General features: G+C 42.8%; 1 protein-coding gene across 5 annotated transcripts in view; it reads right to left on the bottom strand.

The window, feature by feature from the left end:
• LOC121280341 (BTG3 associated nuclear protein) overlaps positions 1 to 19,687 on the bottom strand; it is a 281,633-nt gene that overhangs the window by 185,805 nt on the left and 76,141 nt on the right. For all 5 annotated transcript variants that reach the window (XR_005943600.1, XM_041192229.1, XM_041192230.1 and 2 more), the window contains one exon: positions 11,800 to 11,975. Coding sequence is in view for 4 of the 5 variants with exons in the window: in XM_041192229.1 (XP_041048163.1) it covers positions 11,800 to 11,975 (176 nt within the window). In the remaining variant the exon portion in view is untranslated. The remainder of the gene's footprint in view (positions 1 to 11,799; positions 11,976 to 19,687) is intronic.

Genomic DNA, 19,687 nt, shown 5'->3' with positions numbered 1-19,687 from the left:
TATTCATGTGCTTATTAATGGCTTAGATGACGGGATGGCTTTCTGTCCAAGTGTGTCAATGACACAAAGGTAGGCAGAATTGTAGGAGCGTAGGTGGAGGCATAAAATTACTAAAATGTATTAATACATTAAGTAAATTGGAAAATTATGGAAAATGGATGTCAATGTAGACAAATATGAAATTGTCCACTTTGGACCTAAAAATAATAGACTGTTTTCTAAATAATGAATAACTAGAAATAGTGAATGTTTCAAGAACCTTGGGGTCCCAGATCCATAGATCATTGAAATGTCATGAACAGGTACAGAAAATAATCAAAAAGGTTAATGAAATTTTGGCCTTTATATCTAGAGAATTAGAATATGATGGGATAGAAGTTATGCCACAGTTATACAAAGCCCTAATTAGATTGCACTTGGACTACTGAGAGCAGTTTTGGGCCCCACAATTTAGGAAGGATATACTGGCCTTGGAAGGAGTGCAAGTAAATTTGCCAGAATGATATCTGGACTCCAAGAGTTAGGTCACAAAGAGGGATGACATAAACTAGGAGATTGGAAGATTAGGAGATCCAACACCAGGTGAACTGTGCCAGCTCAGCCTTCCATAAACTATGGCAGTGAGTGTTTGACTATAAATATCTCGGCAAGTCAACAAAAGTCTTAACGTACAGAGCAGCTGTTGTCACCACACTCCTACACTGCAATAAAACCAGATTGTGCATCAACAGCACATAGGAGCACTAGAGAATTTCCATCAGCAACGTTTCCGCCACATCCTCTGGGTTCAATCGGAGGACCGTTGAACAAACATTAGTGTCCTTCTTGAACTCAACTCCACAAGCTTTCAGGCAAAACTCCTGTAATCAACTGTGATGGACTACACACTTTGTCCAGGTGGCCTAAAGCCATCTACCCCGCCAGGTTCTGTTTTCTCAATTCTCAAATGGGCAGCGTTTCAGGGGAGGACAAATAAAATGCTTCAGACACTTTGAAGCTCTCCTTGAAGCACGACATGAATGACTGAGAGGAGCGGGCTACCAATAGCTCAAAATGGCGACAACTTGTCCATCAAGCTGCATCATGCTTAGAGGATGATGAGGCAGAGCGGCAGCAGAGAATGCAAGAAAAGGAAGCAATTCTTGCACTCTAGATTCCATTACCTTGTGGGATGTCCTGCCTCATGTGCCCAAAGATCCGTGGGTCAAGAATTGGCCTGTTCAGTCACATGATGACCCATAGCAGAAACTCACGGCTCTAAGTAAACGTCACTCAAATCGGGGAACAGCCGACAATGATGACGATACAGGGTTGCATTCCTTGGAATTTAGACGGTTATGGTGTGATTTGATTAAAAAATTCAAGATATTAAGGGGAACAGATAGGGTAGACAGAGAAACTATTCCTGCTAATTGTGGGGTCCATGATCAAGGACAGAGCATTAAAAGCTAATGCCAGACCTTTCAGGAGTGAAATTTTGAAACACTTCTACATGCAAATGGCGGTAGGACACTCTTCTGCAGAGGACCATTGATGCTAGATCAGTTGTTAATTTTTTATCTGAGTTTGATAGATTTTTATTTATCATAAGTATAAAAGGATATGGGGGAAAGTGGGGTATATGGAGTTAGATCATAGGTCAGCCATGACTGCATTGAATGGAACAGGGTTAAGGGGTGAAATGGACTACTCCTATGTTCCTACGCAGAACATTAACGCTGGGGGATGTAACCACTGCTAATTCCATCATCCAGAGTTGGCAAGAATAGCACAACCAGAAGCAGACTCAAGCTCCCTAAGCACCATCTCAAAGTAAGCTCAGCAAGTGCAGCTGAGGAAACTGAGTGCAAAGTTGAGAGTTTGGTGAGTGGGGTTGTTTGGTGAAGGGGAGGCGGGAAGGAGGCGTTTGTTTCCTTACGCTTTTTCTACCTTTCTCACCCTGTCGGAATTGGTTCTTACTCTACTACAGAGTAAGGAGCTAGCTATTTGGTAAGTGGTTAAGGCCTATTCTAATCCTAAGGCTTAAAATAGCATACAAATTGGTGCTAAAGTTAATAAAATATAAAAAAGCAACATAAATAAGTGAATAATATAACTAATTAATTAAAACACATTAAGGATGGCAGGATAAGTGACAAAACAAGGCTGCAGCATGTGGAAGCTCCTGGATACCATTATGATCCAGGACAAACATGTTGGCAGCTTTTGCGGCTTGAGGAACTTCGGCTCACAGTCATTGAGCTGGAGACTGAGCTGCAGACTCTGTGACAAATCAGGGAGAGGGAAAGTTACTTAAATGCTTTGTGCCAGGAGGCAGTCACACCACTAATGATAGGGTCTTTTGATTTGGTCAGTGGTCAGGGACAGGAGCGTGTGACTGCGGGTGAAGTTGGCAAGGGGACCCAGAGGGCAGGAGCACAGGAGTGTCAGCCTCTGCTATTGTACAATACGTTTCAGGTTCTCTCAGCTTGTTTGGATGAGAATGGGGGCTGCAGGGTGGAGCAGCAAATTGACAATGGCACCATGGCACAGGAAACCATTCAAGTGGGGGGAGCAAAAAGGAATGTAGTGGTAGTACGGGATACATAGTGAGGGGGATTGAACGAGAGTCCAGACGGCTCTGTTGCCTGCCTTGTGCCAGGGTTCAAGATATCTGCTCAGGGCTAGAGAGCAGCTTACAGTGGGAGGGGGAGGATCCAGTTGTCGTGGTCCATGTAAGTAGCAATGACATGGGCAGAACTGGGAAAGAGGTTCTGCATAGTCAGTATGAGGAGCTAGGCTCTAAATTAATAAGCAGAACCTCAAAGTTATAATCTCTGAATTATCACCTGAGCCGTGTGTAAATTGGCATAGGGTACATAAAATTAGAGAGATGAATGCGTGACTGAAGAACTGGTGTGGGAGAAATGGGTTCCAGTTTGTGGGGCACTGGCACCACTACTGGTGAAAATGGGGGCTAAATCATTGGGATGATCTACAGCTGAACCTGTGCTTTAGGGAGCCACGTAACTAAGGAAGTAGAGAGGATTTTAAACTAAATAGTGGGGGCAAGAGAACAAATGTGGAAAGATGTGGTATATCAAAGAGCAGCACTGTTAATCAAGGAAGGCATTTGTGCTATAGTTAGAGATTACTTTAATTCAGGTGATCAGGATGTAAATGGGTTTGGGTGGAGATGAGTAGTGGTCTACAGGTCCCCTAACAGTAATTACAATGTAGGACAAATTATACAAGAAGAAATATTGGGTGCTTGTGATAAAGGGATGGCAATAATTATGGGTGACTTTAATCTACGGATAAACGGGTAAAATCAGATTGGCATTAGTAGCCTGGATGAGGAGTTCATAGAATGCTTTTGAAATGATTTCTTAGAGCAGCACATTCTGGAACTAACCAAAGAGCAGGTTGTATCAGGCTTGGTATTGTGTAATGTGACAAGATTAATTAATGACCTCAGAGTAAAGCCACTGCTAGGGAGCAGAGACCACAATATGATTTAATTTTACATCCAGTTTGAAAGGGAGAAGAGTGGGTCTAAGACTTAAAAAAGGGCAACTATGTGGGCATGAAAGCAGAGCTAGCTGAAGTGAACTGGGGTACCAGGCTAGGGGATAGATCAATAAAGTAGTAGCAGACATATATGGGGATATTTTAGAATACGCAGAATAAGTATATTCCTACTATAAAGGAAAATTCTAAGCAAAGAACCCACCATCCGTGGTGGACTAAAGAAGTTAGGGAAAGCATCAAACTTAAGGAAAAAGAATTTAACTGCGCAAAGAATGGCAGAGAATGGCTAAAATGTTAATCTGGAGAAAGAAATTAGTGAGAGAGAAAGCCAGCTAGAAATGTAAAACTTGCTAGCAAGAATTTCTACAGGTATTTAAAAAGGAAAAGAGTAGGTAAAGTGAGTGTTGGTCCTCTAGAGAGTGACAATGGGGAGTTAGTCGTAGATAATGAGGAAATAGGGGGGAAGCGGTGGTATAGTGGTATCATCACTGGACTGGTAACCCAGAAACCCAGGGGTAATGCTCTGGGGACCCAGGTTCCAATCTCCCCATGGAGGAATTTGAATCCAATAAAAATCTGGAATTAAAAGTCTAATTATAACTGTGAAATCATTGCCAATTGTCATAAAAACCCATCTGGTTCACTAATGTCTATTAGGGAAGGAAATCTGCCATCCTTGCCCGATCTGACCAACATGTGACTCCTGGCCCACAACAATGTGGTTGACTCTTAAGTGCCCTCTGAACAAGGGAAATTAGTGATGGGCAATAAATGCTGTCCAATCCATAAAAAAACAATGGCCGATAAAATGAACAAATATTTTCCTTCTATAGAGGATACAAAAAACATTCCAGTAGTAACTGTAAATCAGGAGGTGGAATGGACAGAGGAACTTGGTCAAATTACAATCACTAGGGAAGCAGTACTGATCAAACTGATGGAACTGCAGGCTGACAAGTCTCTGGATCCTAGGGTCTTAAAAAAGGTGGCTAATGAGGTAGTAGATGCATTGATTTTAATTTTCCAAAATTTGCTAGATTCTGGAAAGATTCCATCAGACAGGAAATTAGCAGATATAACCCCTCTATTCAAGAAGGGAGGGAGGCAGAAAACAGGAAACTGGATGCCAGTTAGCTTGATGCCTGTCCTGGAGAAGGTGTTAGAATTGATCATTAAAGAAGTTATAACTGGGCACTTGAAAAAGCTAAAGGTAATTGGGAAGTGTCAGCATGGTTTTGTGAAAGGGAAATCATGTTTAACCAATATATTAGAGTTCTTTGAAAGAGTAACATGTGCTGTGGATAGAGGGGAGCCTGTAAGCATAATGTACTTGGATTTCCAGAAAGCATTTGAAAAGGTGCCACATCAAAGGTCATTGCAGAAAATAAAAGCTCGTGGTATAGGGGATAGCTTATTAGCCTGGATAGATGATTGGCTGGCTGGCAGAAAACAGAGTATGCATAAATGGATCTTTTTCTGACTGGCAGGATGTGATGAGTGGAGTCCCACAGGGATCTGTGCTGGGGCCTCAACTTCTTACAATTTACATTAATGGCTTATGTGAAGATGGATGTTATTATTTCAATATTTTGGGAATATGATGGTATCCTGTAAAGAAGGGTGTGTGTGTGTGCGCGCGTGCGCGTGTGAGAGATTAAACTGGTGAAAGATTAGTAAAGACAGCGTGTCTGTGGAAACTGAGAGATGAAAGGTAAAAGTGCTAGATGCAAGCATTTGTAATGAGAGGTTATTGTGAAGTTTAAAGTACGAATAAATAGGTTGGGTTTGAAAATTTGCATTAGGTGATAGATAAGTCCCTATCTGACTTTGACTTATCAGCTGTTAAATTTCAATGGGGAGTTTAGAAGTGACAAGGGACTTTTACAACTTATAAAAGTTTCATAAGTAAACAAGGGAAGGTTAATACATTTTATTTGAACCAAAAGTGGAAGTAATAGGAAAACATAAAAGGTTTTTATATTTTGGAAAAGTTGAGTTCAAAGAGGCACTTAGGACATTGGAATCTAAGATGAAAGGGGAGAAGCATATCTAAGGAAAGATGTTGAGCTGAGTTTGTGTGGCTGTGTGAGGAAATGTCCTGAGACTAGACTTGTGCTGGGAGAAGGTGTGAAAGTTGTGAATTTGAAGCAGCCATTGGGATTTCAAGCCAGAGTTTTTGTTTTCAGAAAGCAGTCTGTTTCTGAACCTTTCTTTTGGGTTTCTACAGCAGAGTGGAAGAAAGTCAGAAGTCGTGTGGTATATCTTTTACTAAAGTGACAGCAGTTTTTGCCTCGAGTGATATTACTGGATTTTTATAGCTAAAATCTATAAGGAAGGCAATGCCAAGTAGTTTGCTTTTTTGTATACTCTGACCAAGTGTTTTTTTTCTTCTGGGATGTTCTGGCGGACTGTTTTAATCTTATGTGCTTAAGTTTTTTTTCTACTTGTTAATAAATCTTTTAATGTTTTAAAATCTTAAAGGTGTTACTGGAGTTCTATGCTTCCAGGATCAGTAGCTTTTCCTCCTAGTTTTCAAAATATAAATATAAATGGTTTTGACCAGCACACAGGTTTCCCTCTGGGATCTGGCTTGCTCGGCAAATAACATTGGCTGTGGTCCTAACACAAGATGAGAGGAGCGAAGGCATGGTAGCTAAATTTTCAGGTGATACAAAGACAGGTAGGAAAGCAGGTTATGAAGAGGACATAAGGAGGTTGCAGACAGATATAGATGGGTTGAGTGAGGAAGCAAAAATCTGGCAGATGGAGTATAATTTGGGAAAATGTCAACTTGTTCGTTTTGGCAGGAAGAATAAAAAAGCCAAGTATTACTTCAACAGAGAACGAATGCAGAATTCCAAGATGTAGAGGGGTCCAAGTGTTTTAGTGCATGAGTCACAAAAGGTTAGTATGCAGGTACAGCACGTAACCAAGGCGGCTAATGGTATGCTATCCTTTATTACAAGAGGAATTGAACATAAAAGTAAGGATGTTACGCTTCAGTTATACTGGGCATTAGTGAGACCACATCTAAAATAGTGTGTGCAGCTTTGGTCTCCTTATTTAAGGAAGGATGTAAAGGTGTTGGAGGAAGTTCAGAGGAGGTTTACTAAAATTGATACCTGGAATGATGGGGTTGTCTTATGAAGATAGATTAGACAGACTGGGCTTGTTTCTACTGGAGTTTAGAAGAGTGATGGGAGACTTGATTGAGGAATATAAGATCCTGAACGATCCTGACAAAGTGGACGTGGAAAGGATGTTTCCTCTTGTGGGTGAGTCCAGAACTAGGGGCCCTGTTTTAAAATTAGGAGTCGCCCTTATAGGGCAGAGACGAGGAGAATTTTTTTCTCTCAGAGGGTTGTGCGACTTTGGAACTCTGTCTCAGCGGTGGAATCAGGGTCATTGAGTATTTTTAAGGCAGTGGTAGATTGATTCCCTTGTCCAGCAAGAATCAAAGGTTACTGGGGCTAGATGGATATGTGGGATTTGAAGCACAGTCAAAACACCCATGATCTTATTGAATGGCGGAGCAGCTTGGGGGCCAAATGGCCTACTTCTGCTCCTATTTCATATGTTCATAAATATGTTCGTATGTTAACCCCAAATTCAGAAGAGTACGCTGTTTCTCTGTTTCTAATTACATCTATCCAAGGCATTCCAGATGATTATAACCAATTAAGGCTGAGTTATAAGATGTTTTTTGCAGGACCTTGCATACTATTAACTAAACTGATATTTTCCCAAGTCATTTCAGAAAGGGTCCTAACTGTCAGGAGATGAAAGGTTGCTGAATTCCTAACATGGCAGAGAATTTGACCAAGAATGGTAAATTTTTCTTTGATCTGAAGAACTAGATTGTTTTTGAGAAATTGAAGCTTGCCATCCCCCACATCTATACCTGATAAAAGGTAACTGAAGAATGCTTATCCTAAGCAGAATTTGGAAACTTATCCTATTCTCCATGGCTGACAGCAGCAAAGGAAACTAATATTTATTTTTAAAATGTGCCATGAGGGTATGAACCTTAGCCTGTGATGGTAGGGATTGCTTGTGTTCTAAGGAGCTGAAGATTCCAATTTCCAACATACAAATTAGGAGCAGGAATAAGCCATTCAGCCCCTCGAACACTATAAGGGAGCATTTTATCTCCTTCACTGTCCGCCATTCAATAAGATCATGGCTGATCTAATGTTAACCTCAACTCCATATTCCTGCCTATCCCCAGTAATCTTTCACTTCCTTGCTTATTAAGAAACTATCTACTTCTGCCTTAAAGATATTCAAAGACTCCGCCTTAACCCCTTAACCACCTTTTGAGGAAGAGAATTCCAAAGTCTCACAACACTAGGGGAAACAAATTCTCCTCATCTATCTAAATGGGCAACCCCTTATTTTTAAACTGTGATCCCTAATTCTAGATTCTCCCATAAGAGGAAGCATTCTTTCCACATCCACCCAGTCAGGATCTTATATTTCAATCAAGTCGCCTCTTACTGTTCTAAACTCCAATGGATACAAGACTAGCATGTCCAACCTTTCCCTATAAGACAATGCACCCATTCCAGCTAATAGTCTAGTAAACCTTCTCTGAACTGCTTCTAATGCATTTACATTCTTCCTTAAATAAGGAGACCAATACTGCACACAGATGTGGTCTCACCAACACTTTGTATAACTGAAGCATAGCCTTCCTACTCTTGTATTTAATTCCCCTTGCAATAAATGATAAAATTCTATTAGCTTTGCTAATTACTTGCTGCACCTGCATATGATTCATGCACTAGGCCATCCAGATCGCTGTGTCTCAGAGCTCTGCAATCTCTCACCATTTAGATAATGTTTCTTATTTATCCGTCTGCCAAAATGGACAATTTCACATTTGCCCAGATTATACTCCATTTGTCAGATCTTTGCCCACTCACCTAACCTATCATTTTGTAGTTTCTTTATGTCCTTTTCACAACTTACTTTCCTACCATCATCAAATTTAGCAACCATACCATCATCCAAATCACTTATATAAATTGTAAAGAGTTGAGGCCCCAGTACTGATCCCTGTGGCACTCGGCACATCCTGCCATTTATATCCACTCGCTGTTTCCTGTTAGCTAGCCAATCTTCTATCCATGCCAATATGTTACACCCTACACTATAAGCTTTTATTTTCCTCAATAACCTTTGATGTGGCACCTTATCAAATGTCTTCTGGAAATCTAAGTACATCCACCGGTTCCCTTTTACCCACAACACATGTTACTTCTTCAAAAGCACTCCAATAAATTGGTTAAACAGGATTTCTCTTTCACAAAACCCTGCTATAACATCTTTAATAGCATCTAATATTTTCCCTATGGCAGATGTTAAGCTGACTGGCCTATAGCTTCCTGCTTTCTGTCTCCCTCCCTTTTAAATAAAGGAGTTACAGCCGCTTTTTCCAATCCAATGGAATTCCTGGAATTGAGTGAATTGAAACCAACGCATCAACTATTTCCATAGCCACTTCTTTTAAGGCCCTAGAATGAAGTCCATCAGGACCCAGGAACTTGTAAATCTGCAGTTCCAACAATTTGCTCAATACCACTGCCCTATTGATTGTAATTTTCTTGAGTTCCTCCCGTCCCAATTCTTGGTTTACAACTATTTCTGGGACGTTACTTATATCCTCCATAGTGAAGACCGGTGCAAAATACCTGCTCAATTCATCTGCCATCTCCTTATTTTCCATTATTAATCCACAGACTCACTTTCCATAGGAACAATGATCAATTTGTAACTCATTTCCTTTTTAAACATCTGTAAGCTCATACTGCCTTTATATTTCTAGTTAGCTTTCTCTTGTACTCTAACTCCACCCCCCCACTTATTAATCTTTTAGTCATTATTTGCATTTTTAATATTCTGTCCAATCTTCTGACCTGCCACCCATCTTTACACAATTATATGCTTTTTCTTTAATTTTGAAACGATCTTAAATGTTTTAAAATGGTGGGTCCTCCCCTAGGATTTTATTCTCTCGCTGGAATGTATCCATTTTGTATATTCTTTTAATGTCTGCCACTGCACCTCTATTGACCCATCCCTTAACCTACATTGCCAGTTCACTTTAGCTAGCTCTGCTTTCATGTCATCCTAATTGTCTTTATTTAAGTTTAAAATACTAGTCTTAGACCCATTCTTCTCTCCTGCAAACTGAATGTAAAATTCAATCATATTATAATTGCTGCTACCTTAGGACACGTTCATTATGAGGTCATTAATAATCCTATCTCATTGCAAAATACCAGGTCTAATATACCCTGCTGTCTGGATGGCTCCAGAATGTGGTGTTCTCAGAAATTATCACAAAAACATTTTATGAATTTGTCATCTATGTTACATTTGCCCATCTTATTCTTTCCAGTCTATGTGTAGATTAAAATCTCCCAAGATAATTGCCATATCTTTCTGACAAGCTCCCACTATTTCTTCCTTTATTCCCCATCCTACCACATGGTTACTGTTCAGGGGCCTATACACCACTCCCACAAGTGGCTTCTTGCTTTTATCATTTTTCATCCCTACCCAAACTGCTTCCATATCCTGGTTTCCTGAACTTAGGTCATTCCTCTCCATTTTGCTGTCACCTTTAATTAACCACCCCCTCCACCTTTTCCTAACTTTCTAAATGTCACATGTCCTTCAATATTCAGATCCCGATCTATGCCATCCTGCAGCCATGTCTCTATCATGACTATTAGATCGTACTTATTTATCTCTATTTGCCATCTGTTTTATTTTTAATGCTACGTGCATTCAGATGCAGAGCCTTGAGTTCTGTCCTTTTATTATTTTTGTAATCTCTAGCCTCATGTGTTGATTCCCTTTTAGATTTGTATTCTCTGTCCCTTCCTGTCACCATCTGTTTATCATTCACATATTAATACTTCGTCTTACCTTGTGTCTACTCTTTGGTATACCACATCTTCCCACATTTGATCCTTTGCCTCCTCTATTTAGTTTAAAATCCTCTCGCCTTCCCTAGTCAAGTGGCTCACAAGAATGCTTGTCCCAGCATGGTTCAGGTGTAGACCATCCCAATGGTACAGCTCCCATTTTCCCCAGTACTGGTGCCAGTGCCCCACAAACTGGAACCCACCTCTCGAACACCAGTCTTTGAGCCACACATTCATCTTTCTAATCTTATTTTCCCTATGTTAATTTGCACGCAGCTCAGGTAGCAATCCAGAGATTATTACTTTGGGGTTCTGTTTCTTAATTTGGTGCCTGGCTCCTCATGGTCACATCCTCCTGTCCCTCACCGTTGACCAAAACAGATGACCCTATTCTAAGAGGTGTGACTATCTTCTGGAACAAAGTGTCCAGGTATTTCTCAGGAGGGACTGAGTGGCCTACTCCTCCTCCTAATTCGTAAGCTTGTATGTTCACTATAATTTGACTCATTTCCTTAAAAAGCACACTGAGTTTCAAAAGTAAACAAAGCCTTTGAGGGAAACAAGCAGAAGGATGCATGGGAGAGCTAGGACAGATACAAACAGGATGAGACTAAGTAGGCCTCTGGCCTCACAGTAGCCAACATTCGGGTAGCAAATACAAACAATGAAGAGTGGATAGAGTTATGGTTAAATTGAGTAACAGTGCAGCAAGGGAGAAGGGAGGTTACAAAGTTAAGTATTTTGTTCTAAGTGGAAGAGATGGGAAGTGGAAAAACTAAGGGGTAGTAGGAGGATGAATGAGCAGTGGGAAGTAAAGACATAGAAGGCCCATTGGGAGCAAAAGGGGAAAAGAATGAGGGCCTCCAGCCCCCATCCGAAATGCAGCCTGTAACTGTTGATAGCTCCTTTCTCCACTATAACACACACCAACTCCCAAATGGAAGGGAAGAAGAAAATAAAGAAAGATGCAAAAGAGAAAAAGAACTAGCAACATGAAGACATCAGACATTTCAGAAAGTGACTGCAGAAAGCTCACAAACCTACAACACTAATTCTGTTGCCCTCACAGATGCTGTCAGGCCTGCAGAGTACTTGCAGCATTTTAGGTTTTCATTTTAGAAAGTGACTGTATCTTGAGATTTACTGTGGTCAGTTCTACAGGTCAAACAGTTCTTTAGGAATTTCAATATGCAGTAAGAAACCTTTATAGCAAAGCATTAACAACTCATGACATGGGAAACAAAGCACTTCTATTAATTAAATGGCTAATTTTACAGAAAGTCACAAACTATTTATACAAACTACATTATTTTCAACATTTTTTCTTCCAAAGTTTAGACATCATAATGCCTACCTTCAGAGTTCAATGTAATGAGCGTAACATTTGGTGCCAAGTTCTGACCACCTGATTGACCACTGTTCGAAACGGTGTCACTTGTTTCAGATCCACTTTCAACATCTTCAGTATGGCTATCTTCATGGCCAGGAACCTTCACAATTATTGTGTTCTGTCTCCTTCCAGGCATAGAACTTTGTTGTCCCAAAATAGGAAAAAATACACAAAGTAATAAAGCAACTGGTTAGACTATATGTTACTCACATATCAATATAAATGAAAGTGATGTTTGGGGCTTTATAGTTAATTATTGACATTCTAAAATAGCTAATGAATTGTCAGTAGACACATACAGTAAAACCTTATAGACATATTTCATAACAGTATATTTTTTAAAAATCAGCTACTTGGCAGATGTCTTTATTTTTCAATTAAATGGAAACATGCCATTTTAATTCTCTCCTCACATCAGGGATCACAGTAGCCATGTATGTTATTATGAAGGAAAAATTAATTAAATGCATTTTAAAAGAACTTCAACCTGCATGTGATACACAAGAAAACCGAAAAAATATTGTACTACTGAATGTTTCAACTTAAGAGCACTAGAAGTACTGAGAGTTATGAGTTCCATGTCGTAAATCAGATACTTTTCGTAAATCATACTCTTTTGATTTGCACTGTACTTAGCCAGCACACATTTTTACTTCCTACATTTTCTTTCTCATGAAACATTTTTGTGAAGACAGTATTCATAGAATATGATCAGACTGTTACATAGATTTTGGGTTTTCATTTTAAATGTTTGTTCATTTTGAAATATAGTGTAAAGCAGCATAAAAAATTGCCATTTGATAATAATAAAGACAGACTAAGTTTCAAACCTCATAACACATTAGGAGCCAAAATACAGACAAATATTAAGTGTGAATGACCTGGTTTCATCATGTGATTCAAACGGCTATTTCAAGAAACTTAAAAGAAAGCTATTTCTAAAAATAAATTACAACTGATCTGGACCAAAGATCAACAAACATCTGTTTAAACAGGCATTTCTTCCAGTTCTTTGAAACTATGGGTGGAATCTTCCATTCTGGAATCTAAATTTGGTGGCAGATGTGAAAGTGAGAGATTTCAGTCGGGGGTGGGGTGGGACATCTGATCTTGTGCTGTTCAGCTCATTACATATGCACCCGTGAGGGACTTGCCAACTCTCGCGGTGGGATGGGCAGGAAGTCGCCACCCCGCCATTACCTCATAGGGTCAAAGGTCCAGGCGCCATATTTAAAGGGTGCTCAGACAACCATTCATTCAATGCAGGCCAGGATAATCACTCTTGCTATCAGTCAAGATTCTGCCAAGACCAGAATGTTACAGAGAAGACAAAGTCTGGCCCACGGTTCAGCAAAGCCTCCCTGCAGAATCTCCTCCCGGCTGTCCAGGAAAGGCTGGGGGTGCTCTTTCCCAGGGATAACAGCAGGAGGCCCTCTCTTTGGCCATGGCAGCCTAGGCAGAGGTTGCAGCAGTGGTTAGTGCCCATGGGATCCACAGGAGAACTGCTCAGCAGTACAGAAAAAAGATGAAGAATCTGCTGCGCTCCACCAGGTTAGGTGGCATAGTCTACTCACAGCAAAGTGACACTCAAAAGAGCATCCGAATGGCCTACTCCTGCTTCTATGTTCCTGTGTTCCCATCTTCCTATCAAGGGTGTCAGACAGGAGTTTGGATTGCAAGACTCAGTAGCAGATGGGACTTAATGTGTGCCAGCCACTTCATGCTTTCAATGTTATTAGTTGCAGAGCATCTTGCTTGTTAATCACTTATTGGAGAGGACTCAGGAGCTGACACAGGCATTGCTCATGCACCCATTGGAATGACACTTAATCCTTCTGTCTTTCTGCAGGACAAGGACAGTAGAAGAGAGCAGGCCAAGACCACAGGCGGCCTGCCCAACATCAGAATTCCCACCCCTTTCGAGGAGGAAGCCACCAAGCTAGCCAGAGAGCAGCAGGACTGTGCCTGCGCTGAAGGCGGGACAGGACTCCCCCAGCAGGCTAGTGAGGATGCCTCCAGCCTGCAGATGTCAGATGCAGCAACTGAGTGAGACATTGCTTTAATAAAGGAGCCTGCTTAGGCATCCACTCCAGGTTCCAGCAAGGAAAGCAGGAGGTCCACAAGAGAGGCTAATCACAGAACCAGCCCCAACCCCAACTCTGAGGATGATGCACCATCAGGGCTTTAACCCTCCACCAACACAGATACATTCACCTCAGTGGGTGCACAATCTAGAGTAGGCTCAGGGTCATAATCTGGTGAGTACATCATTGACGTGAGTCCACAGCTGGAGGAGGAAGTGACAGCCAAGGTCTCTGACACTGTGAGGCTCCGGCTCAGCCTTAAGAGATTTGATGGAAATGCAGAGACAGGCAGGGGAACATCAGGCAGAGATGCCAGAGGCAATGCGTAGGTTGGACCAAATGCTAGAGGAGTTCATCCACATTCTGTCTACTGTCATGGCTCCAGCGTTAGTGCCTGGCTGCAATAGAAAGGGTGGCTGCCAGATATGCACTTGGACCTGCACTCCATCGCTTTAGCCATGGGTGCAATGCAATGCAGCAGTGGCTAGGCAAGAGGGGGACGGGGCAACTTGACCATCCTCTAACTGTCCTTACCCCTCAAGGAGTCAGGGAGGTGCCATGGAGCATCCACAGAGAGGAGTGCCAGCCAGTCACCCAAGGGCTTCAGCCCAGGACACTCCAAGGGTGCCCTGCCACTTCATCGCCCCTCTGCCAATGACCCGAATGCCTCCAGCAGGTCCAACTGAGAAGGGTGCATCTACACCTGAGCAGGAGATCCTTAGCAGGCCGGGGCCCTCTAGGCCTTGGGCCACCAGAGAACATCTGCCAAAGTCATCACAGTCAACAGAGCATAACAGTTAGCAGGCTGCCTCAGCTGTGGATGTCGGGGCTGCACCTAGACATAGTAATAGAAAAATAAATAGAATGAAGTTTTGAAGGCATATAGGTGTACAAATATTGTATATACTTTTGGCACTTGTAAATATATGTTCACTTGCACAGTTTGGAAATGTCTTGGATTCCATCTTGCTGCTAGTTGCTTCAATGGTCGTGGGCATTTAAGAATGTGGAATTTGGGCCCCCATCATGGTCCAATAATGAACTCCTATAGATTCAGCTCTCTTATATTATCAACATAGTCATTACTCAATAATCCCACATGTGCGTGCTTAAGCACTGGGCATCTTTTGTGAGCATGTGGCCTGGGCAGGCATCATGCAAGCCATTACTTGCAGCTCAGCAAGTTCTGACCTCTGAAAATGATGACTGCACAGTGTGTTCAGTGAGGTCATTATATCTCCTGGTGCTGTTGCTGATTTGAGATGTGGGGGGAAGCCACAAGTACTCAAGGGGAGTTAAACATGCTATGCGAGTGACAAGGAGCACTGTAGATGCAGTTTCAGGGTTGAAAGAGTGATGCCCTACAATGTGTTCTTAACAACAGAAAACCAGAGGGTTCCCCACATGTTTGGAGTAAGCTGTGGTGGGCACATACAATTGTTACTGGCCATCCTTGGTGATTTGTCATTTTGAACTAATAGGCAGGTGAAGGCTGCAAGTAAGGAAGCAACAGGCAAGTTACCCTTGACTGCAAGAGCAATTGAGTGTCGGATTAAAGTGTGTGTGCAGTTCACTGAGGCCTTTGTTGGACCTCACATGGAAATTTGGTTGGCTTGCTCATCTTATCAAAGGTGGCTGTACACCTTGCAATAAGGGTTTGCATCAAAAGCGTAACAGACATCACTGAAGGACTGCAGTATTAGTCTATCAAGTGAGAGAGAGTAGAATGGGCCTGTGTGCTGGACCATGCAAAAGACTGTGAGGCTATCCTTATGGAACCCTCCACAGCTCTAACAAGGCTCCGCAGGGTCCATGCAGAAAAGATGTTTACCTCGGCTGATGTGTACAGAATGACAGATCACAGTCTCACACTAATACTAAGGCCATCTAGGGCTCAAACTTGTAGAAGTCTCTGCAATTGGGAGGTACCTGAGTGGTTGCCACTCAGCAACCCATAGTGTAGGTGAGGCACCCTCAGCAAGTGGACTCTAAAATAACCTTGCAACTTTTTGGCATGATAAAGATGTCGTGAAATATGAGTTTACTATGGGCAAGGAGTGATCAGAGCAGGGAGGGTTAGGCGGGGCAAGAATATGACCTTGTCTGATCAATCTGCACGGAGGAGCGATCTCGAAAGGCCAATGGTGTTCTCATGCTGCTCCTTCCTGTGGACCCATCCATCTGGCTCCCCTTGAAAGAGCTCTCTGCAAGATCTGCCCCCCACCTGTTGGGAGCAGGTGTGAAGGTGACATGACTGCATTCCTGCCAAGGTAAGACTTGATATTGCTTCCAAGTTGCTATGCACAGGGACTTTGTGAGGGCATGGAAAATATTCCTACTTATAGGTGCCTGAGGTTGTGAGAGAACAAAGTGCTTTGCAGGTTCTAAAATGTGCATTTCGCGCTGGGGCTCTGTATAGCAACATGCAAAGGATCGAAACGCCAGCATGGCAGACATTCAGTAGTGCAAGTTAATTCAGCTATTTTAAATCAAGGTACATTAGAGCAAAGTATAAGGTCTGTTACCAAAATAGAGCTGGGGCCTGTCAGCCAGCAGAAGATAGAAAACCAAACAATAAAGGAAATGTCTTGGCAGCTTACTCTGCCTGGAATCTATTAGTCATCAGATTGTTACGGGCCTCTCTGTCATGTCATACCCTTGCGAATGGCTTCTGCATGTATCTCAGCGACATCCTGGCCCTTGTCATCATCATTCCCTTCACCATCCTCATCATCGGAGGAGAAAGCTCGGTCCTCCATGTCTCCCTCAGCCAAGACACAACCCCCCTCTTTGTAGTGTAAGGCTGTGCAGGGCACAGCAAACAACTATGATCCTGGACACACTTTGTGGTAAATATTGGAGAGTCCCACCTAAGCAGTCCAAACATCTGAACATCATCTTTAGGAGGCCTATCGCCTGCTCATGGACTTCATGGAGGCATGTACGGCATTGTACGTCTCTCGGCAGCACTCTGCACACAGCGAACTGGTATCATCAGCCAGGTTTTCTGGGGGTATCTTGCCCCCAAGGAGCCAGCCCTGCAATCACCAAGGTCCTTCAAAAACTTGTGGCACCTGGGAACAGTTCAGAATGTAGGCATCATAAAAGCTCCCTGGGAACCGAGCACAAACATGCAGGATTTGTCTTTTGTGATCATATATCAGCTGCTTATTAAAAGAGTGGAAGCCTTTCTTATTGATGTATGTGAGCAGCTTTTGCCAGGGAGCTCTCAAGGTCACATATATGCAGTCAATAACCCCTTGCATTTGCAGGAAACCTACGATTGCTGCAAAAACAAATGCTGTTGCAGCCTGGCTTTCGGGATCCAAGCAGAATTGGACAAACTGGTGTGCTCTCCTAACAAGGGCATCTGTCACCTCCCGGATGCATGTGGCATTGTCTGGGACTTGCCACACAGGAGCCCTGGAAAGAGACACTAGCAAAGAATTGTAAGGTGGCGGTGACCATTAATGCCAATGGCATGGGATTGTACCTTGCGGGTACAGGTGCTCATGGAGAAGCTGGCAGATGGTGAGCAACCACATTCCGGGACATCCTAAGGTGCCTCTGGCATTGCCTTTCACTCATCTGTAGATAGGTGCACTGCTACTGAGATACCCGTGGTCAGGCCAATGTTCGCCATTGCACTGACCCCTGGTCGACAGCATCCTGACCTTCATGAGGCCCTGCTGCCTCTTGCTGCTCAGGCCATTGCTGCTCCTGGCTCTCTGCCAACCTGCATTGGATCCTCCTCCTCATCTGGATGAGACCCAGTAGAAAGACAGAATTGCCTGGAGCCTGCATCATCTAGGCCTCAGTGGATCTGTGAATGAATTGCAGAAATCAATCTAGTGAACATGTTTTTCGCAGATTTGCCTCCATCTTAAAGCCACTAAGTCAGTGCTAAGCCCTGTGCCCGGCTTCCATCTAGACAAGACACCCCCCTCCCCACCCTTTCCAGATGAAGGACATCCTGGGGGAAGAGAGATGAGTGTTGCTTCCATTCATACATGACTTTTCATGGAGAAATTGCTCTTTGACTGGGATAGTGATAGCCACATGCAAGAACCCACCCTCAGGCACTATTCAGCTTGCCTCCACTATCCTCGAAACTCTAAAGAGACACCACTGCCTTGGCAGCATAGAAAGATTTCCATGACCATTCATCAAGGAAGAGGGAGGCTTGGAGTCAGGAGTTTGCTGCCCTCTGCCAGCCGTGCCACTTGGAGGTATCCACCTCCCTCCCTCCCTCTCTGCCTGCCTACGACAGCAGCAGATGGCAAATTGCACAGAATGAACGGCTGCTCCAGGACTTGCTGGGATCTCGATATAATACCTGACTATTACCCTGGATCTGCCACCCTGCTGCATCCCACTCCCCGCTCTCACTGTGGCTGTTCCCTCCACTGCCCAGTATCCTCAGTTCAACCCCCAGGACCCCACCATCTCGGACCATCCCACTCCCATCATCCTTGCCCAGAAACTTTCTCCCCCACCCAACCACTGGGCCCAAAGACACAAAAAGCAAGGCCTTCCCCTCCATTCCATGTCCCTCACCCTTGCCTTCCCTCATAGCCCCCCTCCCTGCCCCAGACAGTCTGTCTTCCTTCCCTGGGCAGCTGCCCACCCATCACCCCCTTCACTTGCCTCTCATGCCCAGCCTGTACTCCACTCCTCCCTGCCCTTTAGTTTGTCTCCCGTGTCCAGCTTCCACTCCTCTTTTCCACCCTTAGCCTGCCTCCCATGTCCAGCTTTCCTGCAGCTTGGCCTACCAGCACATAATCTCAATCAAGAGGCTGACATTTGTGAGCAGTCCTCAAAAAGGTCAAAGCAGTGGCTACTCACTTCAAAGTCATGGGAAAAGTCAACCTCACCAAGTGCATGGCACTTATATGCAGTCATAAATGTAAACGGCCTAATGTAAATGGGAGGGAACTTAATTTGGAGGAGAAACCTAACTCTGGCAAGCTGCCCTTTTAATGAGCATGCATGACTTGCTAGTGCATTCAGAAGGGCTTCCTGACATTATTTGTTGGGAAGCTCAACCTGCCTTTAAAGTTCCAAGAACATAATTGTTCACCCTGCCATCAGGAAACAGAGTTTTACCTTCACACCAAATTAAGTACCCTCGCCTGCCAAGCTTCCCGCTGCTGGTGGACCTGGAAGGTTTTACTCTACGTTTTTATAGCATATTCTATTTGCCTACTTGGAGTCAAAAAGAATTTAAAAAATGATCAGGAACTGTTTCAAATTTTATTCACCTTCTAACATCAGATTAAGTTTCCACCATACCTCTAAGATTAATAATTCCATGTTTAGCCAGCTACTAGTCAATCAGGAATGCATTACAGCTGCATCAACTATGTAATAAAAACAGAAAATTCTGGAAAAACCTAGCTCTGAAGAAGTCATACAGACTCAAAACGTTAACTGTTTCTCTCTCCACAGATGCTGCCAGACTTGCTGAGTTTTTCCAATGTTTTCCGTTTTTATTTCAAATTTCTAGTATCTGCAGTAGTTTGCTTTTATCAAACTATAATATTATTTGCTAACAACTCTCTTATGCTGCGCACTTACACAGTCCCTTGCCATAACTGATATTCAAAATACTAAATGTTTGCTAATGATGTCATCCTAATGATGAAGAAATCACTATGGTGTGAAATTTGAGTTTTTTGTCTGATAATGAGTCTGCAATGTGCCACTGGGCATTTTATATAGGGGCTGAAAAAATTCTTGAAACATTTTGCTCAGGGTTGCAACTATCA

The sequence above is a fragment of the Carcharodon carcharias genome, chromosome 7 (assembly GCF_017639515.1).
Source record: "Carcharodon carcharias isolate sCarCar2 chromosome 7, sCarCar2.pri, whole genome shotgun sequence".
Lineage (NCBI taxonomy): Eukaryota > Metazoa > Chordata > Chondrichthyes > Lamniformes > Lamnidae > Carcharodon > Carcharodon carcharias.
The sequence above is the reverse complement of the archived record's forward strand: the minus strand, read 5'-3'. Positions and strand labels throughout refer to the sequence as shown.